The sequence below is a fragment of the Phalangium opilio genome, unplaced genomic scaffold (assembly GCF_054372755.1).
Source record: "Phalangium opilio isolate 3A_F unplaced genomic scaffold, DU_Popi_V2 ptg000045l_1, whole genome shotgun sequence".
NCBI classification, from domain to species: Eukaryota; Metazoa; Arthropoda; class Arachnida; order Opiliones; family Phalangiidae; genus Phalangium; species Phalangium opilio.
The window spans coordinates 6,203,387-6,215,994 of NW_028324168.1; the positions used below are offsets into that span (position 1 = coordinate 6,203,387).

Sequence of the window (12,608 nt, forward strand, 5' to 3'; positions counted from 1 at the left end):
GTAGGGCTGCCTTGATGAGGACTCGCGAATTCGTCATTTTCTCAGGAGCCCACAACCTCTATCAAAGGCCCTGGTAAAGTGTAGGCAAAGTTAGGCTAGGCTAAGCTCGGTACATTGGTGGTAAGGTTGCCGTCCACTATCCTGAGTGTTGATTGTGTCTCACTTAAATCTAATTGTCCCGAAACTAAATGGTTCGCTCGTTAAACCTCAAAGCGGTTTGGTTCATTTCCTTCAAGCCAAGCTACAGCCTACAAGTAACGTCTTACATTCCAGACAGACATAATTTGAAGACACACTTGACTACCATCAGCCCGAAACTTTACCCCAAACTTCGCGATTCCTAAATTCATAATGAATAAATTTCTTAGAAAAAAAGCAAAGGGAATAAATCACGATTAAAGCAGCGTAGTTGGTGAACGATTGAAGGATAGTTTCTATTAAAAGAAGCAAAAACTATGGTTACGCATGACGTAATTCGCGCGTCCGTGGTTACTTTTTTGGTTAGATGGGTCAAATTGATCTCGGAAGAAGTATCTCCCCCCCCCCCTCTCGAAGATTTTGTTGGGATAAAAACGATAAACACAATACCCAAAAAGCAAAGAAGGAAATATTGTGGGAAAAGGTATTATTGGCCGGAAATTCGTTCATTCATTTCAACCCCCATTTTGGTAGACATCATCAGTTGATGGAATTGGGAGAAGACGCCATTTCGGTTTGACAACGGCTGCAAAGTGGATCTACTTTACCTACTCATAAGAAAATAGTAATTGGCTATAACGTATATCAAGAAGGTAGGTGTTTTAAGTACGCATGTTTACGTTTTTGGATGTTATTGTTTGTTTAAGTTCAAAAGACATCAAATACACCCATTTGGTTGTTTAATTTTTTTTCAAATCCGTATTTTTTCGCTATTCAAATACAGTTTTCCAGAACAAAGCCATGCTTTACTTTGCAAGATGGATCATAATGTTCACGATCTTAACGACGTCGACAATCTTAACAACGGCCGGCGCGAAAGTGGATGAAAACGGAATGTCCGAAAGTCGGCAGTTTGTTCGACCCGGCGGGATCCGGCCAGGATTCGCGTCTTTGATGTATTTAATACCATTGGGTGTTTCGGCTATGATGATACCCGTCATGACGGTCATGTTAGCGTCATTAGTGGGCAATAATCAAGCCGCCTTCTTTGGACGCAGGAGACGAGACACGGACAACCATGGACCCGAAAGAATTAGAAGTCAAATCTTAAGAATGTGGAATGTGCTAGAGAAAGCCTTGGAGAAATTCGCGGACTCGGATGACGAGTGATTGGGTGAATAGATACCTTGTGATGTCACAAGCTGTACGATGAAAGATTCGCGAATACAATAACGGTACAAGATGGTGGTCGTAACAACGGGATTATTTGTTATGTATATGCGTACATTTTGTGACTTCACAAGGTAAGCTACATTTTCTGTTTCTCTAAATATAAGCTGTCAAATTTGAGGGTATATAATTTAATCCTGATTCAATCGGGTTATTTAAATTATTTGAGTATTTAAATTGATTAAGATGGCATTTCACGTTCCGAAAGGTGTAAATGTGATGCGCTTAAAGTTTATTCACTTAAAAAAAATTAAGTGAAAATTATGACCTTACTTGAACTGAACTGAACTCTAAACCTTAGATATTTATTTATAAATTAACTAATCGCATTGTTTTCGTTAATTCGCATCTCAGGATTAAATCCAAACTATGTCGATCCCCCCCCCCCAAAAAAATTAAATCCCCTACATCTACGTCATAAACCATTATTTTGTGTAATTTAACTTATGATTAAATTATTTATTTAAATATAATTTAAGTTGCGTAATAAAAGACGATTTATAACAAACCAATTTAACGTTTTTGTAAAGCTTTGCGTTGCGCTCTAAAGTTAGTAACTGGGAAAGGCGGGCTCATATTCTACCTTATAGCATAAGTTTATAAGATATCTTATGAACTTATGCTTCTAGGTCAAGAACGATGGACCATGGCTTGATATTTACGTCATAATAGTGAATTTAAATGAGTTTCCTTCATTTATTTAGGAAGTTAATATTGTCACAGCCGAGAGGAAACTTTTGTAAAAATAAAGGTCATATATGGAAGTAACAAATCCTTAAGTGTTTAGAACTTTAGAGACGCGACAAAATGTTACATAAATAGTCGATTAGACGCGCTTCAACGATTGTTAAACTTCAATAATTATATATAAAGTTGAACAATTTATAATTAACAGGAAAACGTATAATTAATCTAAGAGTTAATACTGGCGGTATGGAAATATTTAATAATAATTGATAAGTTCTGACAAACTTGGGATTTTAAAATGGAATGCAAATCATGAAACTGATTTCAAGACAATGATTTCTAATTTAATTAAGGGGTCATCCCTAAAACACTCTTGAAAATCCTAACTCGAAAACAGTGCCCCTTAGGGTCAACAAAATGGAGATAGAAGTTACATTTTCGACTCAATATCGATTTCCCAAAGAACATCCCCCTTAATTTATGCATGCAGACTTATCAGAAACACACCTTATGAATAAAAAAATAATGATTGTACCAAACTTGATAGCATACAGAGCGAAAAATGGACCTATTTCTATATTTAAAGACATTATCGAATCTTAACTTAAAAAGTACGACAAATACAAGTCAGTAAGTCCCTAACAAACCACCATACATCTCAACACACAGTCTCAAAGCTTTATCATCATTGGTATTTCAACATGAAATGGAAGTTGTAGGATGTGTATTCGAAGGGCGTATCCCAAATGGAGGCGTTTAGGGGTCATACAATTACGATCAGAGTAACCTTAGACTATTACCAAGGGTATTACGACGTTCACCCCATCATTACCAATAATCTAGAATGACATTGACCTTGGGTATATGGTTCTTGTATACATAATGAGATGCGAAATGTAATGTTCTTAACCATGCGTGCAAATGTCGGAATATCCTACAAGTAAAAACAAGCTTGTCGGAATGGATGGTCTGTTTCCTAAACGTCGGCCTTATTAATTAATTTTATGCGCTAGAATTCATTTCTTTTGTTGGGACGCCGGGCCAGGGCGTTGGTGGATTAAAAAAAATGTACAAGGGATGGAGATCCGACAGGACATCCATCGGAACGCATTTGCTGCTTAAACCGAATCGGAAAAGTACAACTGGAGAGACATATCCCACGAAGAGTGCTAGCTACGACTGGTGACTTTCGATTTGAAAGGTAAGAAAGTTAATGCAAGACGCGACTGTCTCAGAAAACCTCTAGATATAATTTAAATTAGGTTTTAGTCATAAAGTTCAGAGTCAAAATAGATTAAGTTTTGTAAAGGTTTGCCACGGCCATATTTGTAGCGTAAGTCGCGTTAGAATGAGGCCCCCTTGGAAGTTTGCGTTCCGATGCACGATTACTAATTGCCACCCACAAATGTCTAGCTTTAATTGATATATTATTGAAATAGACTAGAATATGATAAGACAAGAAAACCAATCTTTCAATGGGCCGATTGCAGCGATTCAACGCACTCTCAAATTTGGGTTGGGTTAACTGTCTTCTTTACAGGTTAGCGAAATGATCAGAAAGTAAAAACTGTCTTATAGCTCATCTATACACACGAAGATGAAATCTAAGGTACGCGAAGGACATACAATTCTATGGGTCACCATCTTGACCTTATTCGCCATGAGTTCCGCCTATTGGCCGGAGGAAGACGAATCGACGCAAGTAGACTACTTAGCCAACATCATTTACGACCCCAACTTTTTAGTTCATTCTCTGTACAATTTTGAAAAATATAAGGCAATGTTCAAACAAATGTGGTTCATAAGTTTGGCAGAGTTTCTAGAGCCACCCCATATTCCATATTTAACTAAAAGCGATAAGCCAATGTATTATCGGCCACGATACATCCCTTATGGACATCACTACAATTACCGTATACGTAAGTACGTTCCTTACCCTAAAAGAAGACCCAATTTAACGTATTACAAAAAGAGACGATTGTACTAATTAATCTTGACAAGTTTGTCAAGTAGTGACGTGACGTCAAGAATGTGATACAATTTCAATTGCCAAAAAAAGATACATAAAATATTGCCGGGTTTTAACTATAATTCAAATGGATTTTTAAAAAATATATATATAGATGTATTTCTCTGTGTAAATAAAGGAATTTGTGAATTGAGATATTGCACTTAAAATGTCAATGGAGATAAATATTTAAGCCTATTCAAACCTCCCCATTAAAAGAACCAGTTTAGGCTAAACATTTCGATATCGCAAATGACATTATTTAAGGAAATCTATTAAAGTACTTAAATATACTTAAAAATGGGTCAATAAAATTTAAATATAAATAACGAAGGTTGCATAGACGAATCTTATTCACGGACAATGAATCCACAAAAATTTATTTCAGAAAAAAAAATAATAAAAAATATGGGTCTAAATTTAAATAATATTCAATTAACTTCACTTTCGTTGAATATTGCGAAATCCAAGGATACTTAATATCGAAGCTTCTCAATAGTGATATCTATTCGTAATTGGCATAACCTCCTTATATAGTATTTATTTTTCTTGGGGAAATACGTTTTTTTATATAGATCTTGGCTTATCTGCTAGAAATTCCAATTTAAAAAAACTTAAAAGAGAAGATAATAGTTTAAAGAACAAAACGTATTCACCCCATTGCAATTGCGCGTATCAAATTTACGTAGGAGGGTGAATTACAATTCTTCATGCAAAGTTGCTTTTTAGCCCAAAAAAAAAGGGGTGGTTTTAACCCTTACACGTACAATGAAGTGTTTAAAAAAAGGCTATTTAAAACGCGAACGCTTAACTCCGCCCAATTAATAATATGGTTTAGTTAAAGCCGAGAAAGTGATTGTTGAAACCGTTCGAATTTACTTTCATTTCTTCAAACGACTTTCTACTGCCCGGCCGGAAGCTAACGAAGTTTTAGAGTCTGGTTCCGAGTCCACTCTGCACCCAGCAACTTATACTAAAGTTAAGATTGTTTATTTTATCTTTATGTTTGTCCTGAGAATTTAGTGGCCAACGGTGGTTTGTTTATTTGTGTGTATGTTTGAGGTTGATTATTTATTATCGGCCATTCTTCTACTGATTGAGATACTGTAAATAGTAAGCAATTAATTTTCTCGAACGAGATAGCAAATCCCGTAATTTATATATTTGTAATTACTCTCGACAAATATTGTTGCTGCCTTTTAATTTAGTTCCGTGTACAATTAAGTTTTCATTAACAATGACAGTCAAAGAATGTCTAGTTGGGTCTTGTTTTGAACTGGTTCAAACTGAATTGATTGGCAGGCAGCAGCAAAGTTTCTTAATACATTGCAACATGAAGGGAAATTTGCTCTTATAAATCTAAATTTATTAATCAAATTAGTAGTAGGCAGATAAGTTTGGAAATAACGTTTGCTCATCAAATAGTTTTTCGAAAAACGAGCTACGTCACGTGAATTTGTTCATTTCCTTCGATAAATTTATACGTTAAGACGTTTTTCATTAAGGACCCTAATCAGAAACGTGACTGAACATATGTGTTCATAACGTTTAAGTTTCGCGCCTTTCTCTAGATAATAGCAGAACCCACCAATCAAATTGATTGTAAAAAAACACGTACGTATTGTACACATTTCAAAAACCACGTGTACAACACGTACGTATTGTACACATTTCAAAAACCACGTGTACAACGGTTAAATGTTGGATTACCCCTTCTACTTTCCCTAAACAACCGAACCGAATCAGGTAATTAATTTTAATTTAATTTAATCTAATTACAGATGGACTTGAAAATCTTCTTCTTCGTTGTTATTATTTTATCTTTCGTCATGTGCTACGATTTCTCGCCGGTACCCGGAAGTAAACGTGTCGCGTGCCATAACTGTTCTCCGTTAATCAGGACTAGACGCCAATTCAATTATAGCGAATTATGGGGAGTGTCCACACCGTTTGACCCCATATTGCGTACCCTGTTAGTTCCATCAGACTTAATAACGGCCATGCATAACATCGAAAAGTATCAAACAGCCATAGAAGAGCAAAGACTTAGACCTTTGTACAATCAAAGGAATAACCTAGCAAGAAGGACTCGAAGAAAGATTGAAGTGCGCGGACAACGGTAAATTTTATGATAGATAGACAGACAGACAGACTTATAGTGTAAATATATAGGACATATTCTACCGATGGTGTAACACAAAATAAATTGAAAATATAACCGGTCTGGTATATTGTTTTAACTTTAACGAATTATGATGTAACTCAACTCGAGTTTATTTACGTTTAACCTGTGAACTAATTTATTTAATTAATTGTATTTTAAAGTAATATTATACTTTATCATTATGAATTCATTCATGACGACATAAACTTGTTGAAATTATGCTAAAATTTAATAAATTTCATTATTTTCAATCGAATTTTTGCAACTTTAATTCATAATTCAAAGCTGCAAGTATGACATTTCAGAGTTGAGAGGTTTTCTAAAAATATTTAAATCCTGGTAGACCAAAAAAAAAGAGAGGCGTTTCTATTTACTTGTTAGATTTAAAAATAAACGCTTATAACTCTACTTGGGTCAACTTTACCTTATTTTTTGGGGAAATACAACCCTATCGTCACCGAAAACATTACCCACCACCGAAGTTTAAAATTAGGTCAAAATAATTTTTAACTCTAAAAATACTAAATAAATAATACCGGACAACAGGATATGACTAAAAAAAGGTTAGTATTTAAGGAGTTCTAAAACGGTTTACGGTGGTTGTTTTTCAAATAGTGACTATCGGACAAAATACAAATCTAGATGGTTAAGAATCATCTTTTATTCTTAATAGAGACAGAGCGATTGGAAATATTTTAACTAAACCCAAGTTCTAGGTCACTAGGATTCGCGGCCGATTCTTCAAGGTAAGAGAGAGAGAGAGAGAGATGAAAGAAAATAATTGGAATAAATAAAATAAGATGCTGGGACGCTTAAACACCACCAGTATGAGAAGCTAGAGCCTGCGTAGATCCTCGCGGTCGACGTCATGTAAAAAAAAAAAAACATAACGCTGGACCTCGATTTTATTTTTATTTTTTAAAGGGAAAAGAAACTACGGGAATTATGGCCTACTTTTCAGCATAGGAGAGAAAAAGTAAATATAACACACCAGATATTCGGGCCGATCGGACCATTAAAACACTCGCGATTTTAACAGGGTAAGTTTTATCCTAAATATATAGTTTTATGCTATTTTTAATTAAATTTATTAAGTGTAATTTTCTTTCTGTATTAATTTTAATCTGTAATACTTGGGTATAACCCCTACCACTCCCCCCAAACAAATAACTTGAAAAGTTTAGATTAAGAACTCAATTGATTTTATCAAATACACTAAACGTTGCTAGAACTCAAACTCAAATTTGGCGTAGAGAATTTTGGTTTTAAAATTAGAAGGTGAAAATTTTCAGAAATTTACAAAAAAACATTTTAACGGCCGGGTCTTTTAAATAATTAGGCTTAGCCGTAATGGACACCGTTACTAATTATATTCTTTTATAGGTAACAAACAGCCATGTACCACTATCTCTACCCGCTGGCGTTAATGGCGCCCATGATTTCCTACTTAATAGTGACAAGTCACTGTTTAGCCATTCAAATCCAAGAACCCACTTCGACGGACAAAAGAGTCGTTACCAGTCCAATTGTTGACACTTTGGTGCATACCGTCTTTGACCCCCAAATGTTAGTGACGACGTATCACGGATTAATGACCCTTAGGGCTATGATTAAACAATGGGGCGTTATAGCGCCCGGTGTCGTTTTGGCGCCATTTATGGGGTCCTATCTTAAAGACCGTCGGAGAAGGAGTATTGAGGACCAACTAAGACCGGAAGGGATGAATAAGGACCAAGTTCTAGAACAATTAACGAATTCATTAAGATCGTACCATTACGTTTTCTAATACAGAACTTTCGCAAGTCGTGACAAACTTAGGTAAGTACTTCGTTACTTTTAGCATAAGTTCATAAGATATGTTCCTTAAGTTTCTCACTTAACTAGCTCTTAGCAAGTCTCTAGCATTACGAAGCATAGGTAGTGTCATACTTTTGGAACATATCTTATAAACTTATGGTTTTAGGCTTAGCATAGTGTTACACATACTTAAGAAATAAACTTAATTTAATTCCTTTCCCTCCTACCCGTTCTAATTTCAGGTTTCAAACTGAAGAAAATACTCAATCAGCCATGTAACGACTCTACTACATTCGAGAAAGCTGCACAACCACCACCCAGTTTTCTCTTCTCAAGGTGGTCCAGTTGCCAAATTTATTCTAGGCTACAACTATAGCTTAGATATACTTTCTAAAATCGAGGCGTAATAAGTTTTTTTTAATTTTTTTACCGTTATAACTAAAGCGCGCTGGTTTGTGCTAAATTTAACATTTTAAAAGACATTTTATAAATAATTTTAAGACTTGTACATTTGTATAAAATATATATAGGAATGTGATTAGTAATTAACGTTAGTTATTGTATATAAGAAATATTTTTTTAAAATATTGATGAAGATTTTTAAAAGCGGGTTTGTTATTTAATAAAATAAATTTTATATTTTTACAAAAAAAATCACTGTGGGTTTTATTGACTCAAAGGTGATGTGGCCCAGTTGGGCGAGGAAAAAGGGTTAAAGTATACCTGAAGGCTAAGACTAAATTTAGCTTATAACGAAATTTTCCTTAACTCATTTTTCTTACAGTTAAGTAGACAATCTACACGCTGTTTACTATTTGGTCTGTGCTAAGCCTTTGAAAGCGTCTTATAAGAAAGTTTAAAAGCATTTTCGTAAAAATTACAATAGACTCGAGTGAAATACCTTTCTGAATTTAATCAATGCAAGAAAAACGAGAACGCGTTTTCCGCCAAGCATGCAAACAATTAAAAGAACAGAGTGGCATTGTTATAAATTATATAGAGTAGTGGCACTACATGTTAATTTCTCATAGAACATAACGTAGCCAAAGGCAGGGAGGTGCCATTACTCTATATTGGGTTTGTCCGTGGAAAAGGAAAATTTTGTTCATTCTTTTTTCAAATAAAAGTATGACAAATGTAATGAACGGAAAAAGGAGGTCGTCTACATCATTTCTTTTTGGATTTCGGAAACGATACGAATGTTTATGTCCCTACTTAAATTATGGGTGATACACCCTTTCCTATAGCTGCCTGGTTCTGTGGTACAATAATAAAAGTATCTCTTTGATATTTTGGGTGTTATCCCATAAAAGTAAAAAGAATTTTTTCACCTATGGAAATAAATAAACTAAGTATAATCGCTTCAGTGGATATTTCACCCCATAAACAGTAATTAAAAGAAAGAAAAAAAAATTGGGCAAAGTCACAAAGGGTGTCGGAGTAATTAACTTCACACTGACCAAGTGACCAATATGAACCTACAGTAGATTCAAGAAAATAGCCTTGTTCAGGTCAAATTTCGTAAATGTGCAAAATCCTATTTTTGGTAGAAGTCCATATTGATCAAGATTTGTCTAATTCGCAATTCTAAGTTGTTGTTGCTTTCTTAAACTGTCGCTTAAAACAAACGGCAAACAATAGAATTAAAAGTTGTTTTCCTATAGACACGTAAACAAACCTTCGTCATCATTAACCTCAAAATATTGTAATTAGTCTTCTGAACTAATCTAAGATTGCTTTCTTAAACTGTCACTTAAAAAGATAAAAGGAACTTACTAAAAGTTATTTTTTTAGTATAAAAACAAATAACCAAAACCTTCAGTGAAAATGGCATTCATTAGCCCCAAAAGGTTTAGTAATTAGACTTAACTAATCTAAGATCGTACGCGGCGTTAGTATACTTACAACTCGCCCTTCCCTTCTCTTTTTCATTTTACAATTGACATTTTGCGGTCACGGTAAAGAAATCAAGGTGAATAGATAACATCTTAGAAATTAAGAAGCGACTACTTTAGACTTTGCTATTGTCCCTTAAAAAGTAGCGCGTTAGTTCCGGAGAGTTGGAGCCCAGCTATAGAGAAGAGACTAGGACCGACAGAAGAAGGGTTCCCCTTCCTACACAATGTCGGGAATGGAAACGCCTGCTATTTGGAGATGACAAATTCGAGCTTGTTTTGCCAGTTCCGGTCAGAAGGTTATTCGGAACAACTCATTCATTTTAAGCCTTTGCCTTTTATTTGGGTGTTTGGAATGGAAACACGCGACTGTTTTCTATTCTATCGTGTAACGAATTTCGCAAAGTGGACAAAAGGAAGATGACTGCGGCATTGGTGGTGGAGGCGATGTATCGCTTTTGATTATTTCAATTGATGTGTTTATACTTTTACAACGAGTCCAATTTCCCCTCGTTTTCTATTGTGGGGAGAAAAAAGGAATTGACGCGGTTTGATTTTGATTCATTTCAAGGGCGTGGGTCAAACGCTCTTATTAGGCCAGAAGAAAATTGCAGTATATAAGAGAAGGGTTTCATTTGGTAAAATGTCACTTTACGTTCTAGACAAATCCGGTGTGGTGTTCGGTAAAAACTTGAGACGAACAACTCGGGATTTATTAACATTACCAAAACAGGTAGGAAGTGTTAAGCTTCTTATGGGAAATGTACTTCGGATGTAGTTCTGTTAGTTCCTTCGCGCGCTGAATTCTCCACTTCGTTTGGTTCAGAGTCGAAATCGTAGAGGATATACAATAGAGGCGGAGTAGTCGTATTATTCACTTCTTGTTAAAAGTTTTGGGAGCTACTTCCGGCGACACTCGGTTTCTTGGTAGACACGTGGTTACCTTTGTCTAAGTATCACACCTCGCCTCCATAGAGGATATACGGTAAAGAGGACGACATGTTTCAACAAATAATGATATGTCAAATCACACGGTGGGGAAAAACGAATTGAATAGTAAAAATTTCGCTTAAAGACTAAAGTGTCTACTCCGCTACTGTTTATCCTCTATGATGAAATCTATCCAATCCCTAGAAGATGAACCGCACCAACCCTTGGAATGGTGCTCGTTTAAAATGCCTTTAACACTAATCCTCCAATCCAATTTTTCTATTACTAAACAGTAAATATGAACTGGACATCGAAGCTACTAACCCTCATCGCCCTCTTGACCCTTACAACTCTGAGGTCACCTATGGTAAGGGCGGAAGGACACCATCACTTGACTATCGAAGAAGAAGAAGTCCAAGACGATTGGAAACCAAAATGGGAACCTAAATACGACTCCGGACCCAAATGGCCAATGCATATGATGGCCATGGAAAGATTCTACCCTCATTATGGAGGACATAGCAGCAAAACGGACGACATTTGCATGATTCTTTTGGTCATCGGGATCGCCACGGCTGTCGGTTTGGCTACAATAATCGGACCACTGTTTATGATGTTCTTTACAATGACCAGTCAAGCTTTTACGCCAATATCCGCCGGAGGGTCAACAATCGTGACCGCGGGGGGAGTGCCGGCTATGGGTCGACGAAGGAGGGCTCTCGGAATTGACACGATGATGGAACGGAGAGTATTTGAAATCTTAAAGAGGTTGAGCGAGGCTCTTAGCAAGTACGAGACGGAGGCAACGTAAAATGGCGTTAAGGAAAATGCCAACTAGTATCGAGTTCAATAATACATTTGTCGATTCGTGGAATCACGGAACTGATTCGAGACAACAAACCTTACAGCGCGCCGAGTGATTATAATAGTCAAACGATTTTTAAACGACTATAGAAAAATCGCCATAAATGTCTGACAAATGCCCTTAGCCATATGTAAAATACTTTCAGGGTTTTTAACTAAGTTTTGTAATATAGTTCTAAGCGTATCTATACGTAGGTATACCGTATCATACCGACGAATATTTTACACATATTTGTAAGAGAAAAATGTCATTAAAAATTTCCTATTAAATTTTGTCTTTCGTTTTTTTTGTCTTGGGTTGGCTAATAAAAGTGCAGATTCAAGGTTATACATACGCGGACTATAGTTCGCGGTATGTTTAAGTTATTATTACATGGTTGCCATATGCCAGCTCAATGATTACAGTGATATCCGCTATCATTAATTTGTCAACACCAATTTTGGCCAATGATAAGTTTTAAGATCAATGTAAATAGGCGACCGAAGAACTAGATAAGACATTGAGCTTGTAAAATTCACAACATTTTGAACTTTATTTTTTATCAAGACTCATTTTTGAACTTGAAAAAAAAATCCAATTATTTTAAATTTCCTTGAATAAAGATCTTATCACAGTTTTTCTAAAAAAAACTTTTTATTGTGATTTTATGCTGTTTTTTTTTTTTTTTTTTTTTTTGGTGTTTTAAAAAGCAGACGGGTTTTGTTCGCCAGATAGCCCGGCCTCCTGGTGTAAATGGCATGAATCCTCCATGTGTGAAAACTATCTATGGGCCAAAAAATGACACTAGAGGGGAGAGGTGATACGTCGACCGTACCGAAACGCTTTGAGGGTTTCGTTACAACTCCATCTCACCTCTTTCCTCCAAGGTTTTGAATTAGCGGAAACACGACGCGC

General features: G+C 35.7%; 2 protein-coding genes and 1 long non-coding RNA gene across 4 annotated transcripts; all 3 read left to right on the forward strand.

Moving 5' to 3' along the window:
- The first annotated feature begins 4,640 nt into the window (after window positions 1-4,640).
- On the forward strand, window positions 4,641-6,483 carry LOC149677104 (uncharacterized). Its single transcript, XR_016366572.1, has 2 exons — window positions 4,641-5,041; window positions 5,845-6,483. It is a non-coding gene; the product is annotated as an uncharacterized LOC149677104 (long non-coding RNA).
- Window positions 6,484-7,181: 698 nt separating this feature from the next.
- Window positions 7,182-8,653, forward strand: LOC149677105 (uncharacterized). Of its 2 annotated transcripts, none has more exons than XM_089838114.1 (3): window positions 7,182-7,267; window positions 7,611-8,045; window positions 8,267-8,653. In XM_089838114.1, exon 2 carries the CDS (start codon window positions 7,624-7,626, stop codon window positions 8,011-8,013), a length of 390 nt encoding a protein of 129 aa, XP_089694240.1. In that variant the 5' UTR covers window positions 7,182-7,267; window positions 7,611-7,623; the 3' UTR covers window positions 8,014-8,045; window positions 8,267-8,653. The 2 variants fall into 2 exon arrangements, with proteins under 2 accessions (XP_089694240.1, XP_089694239.1); XM_089838113.1 differs by lacking the exon at window positions 7,182-7,267 and adding an exon at window positions 7,290-7,505.
- Window positions 8,654-9,893: 1,240 nt separating this feature from the next.
- On the forward strand, window positions 9,894-11,983 carry LOC149677106 (uncharacterized). The gene is made up of 2 exons (XM_089838112.1): window positions 9,894-10,652; window positions 11,143-11,983. The coding sequence occupies exon 2, from the start codon at window positions 11,148-11,150 to the stop codon at window positions 11,658-11,660; it is 513 nt and encodes a 170-aa protein (XP_089694238.1). The 5' UTR covers window positions 9,894-10,652; window positions 11,143-11,147; the 3' UTR covers window positions 11,661-11,983.
- The last annotated feature ends 625 nt before the right edge of the window (window positions 11,984-12,608 follow it).

Excerpts from the sequence above, each read along its gene's own strand:
- LOC149677106 (XM_089838112.1), top strand. The coding sequence starts at position 11,148 with ATGAACTGGACATCGAAGCTACTAACCCTCATCGCCCTCTTGACCCTT.
- LOC149677105 (XM_089838114.1), top strand. The coding sequence starts at position 7,624 with ATGTACCACTATCTCTACCCGCTGGCGTTAATGGCGCCCATGATTTCC.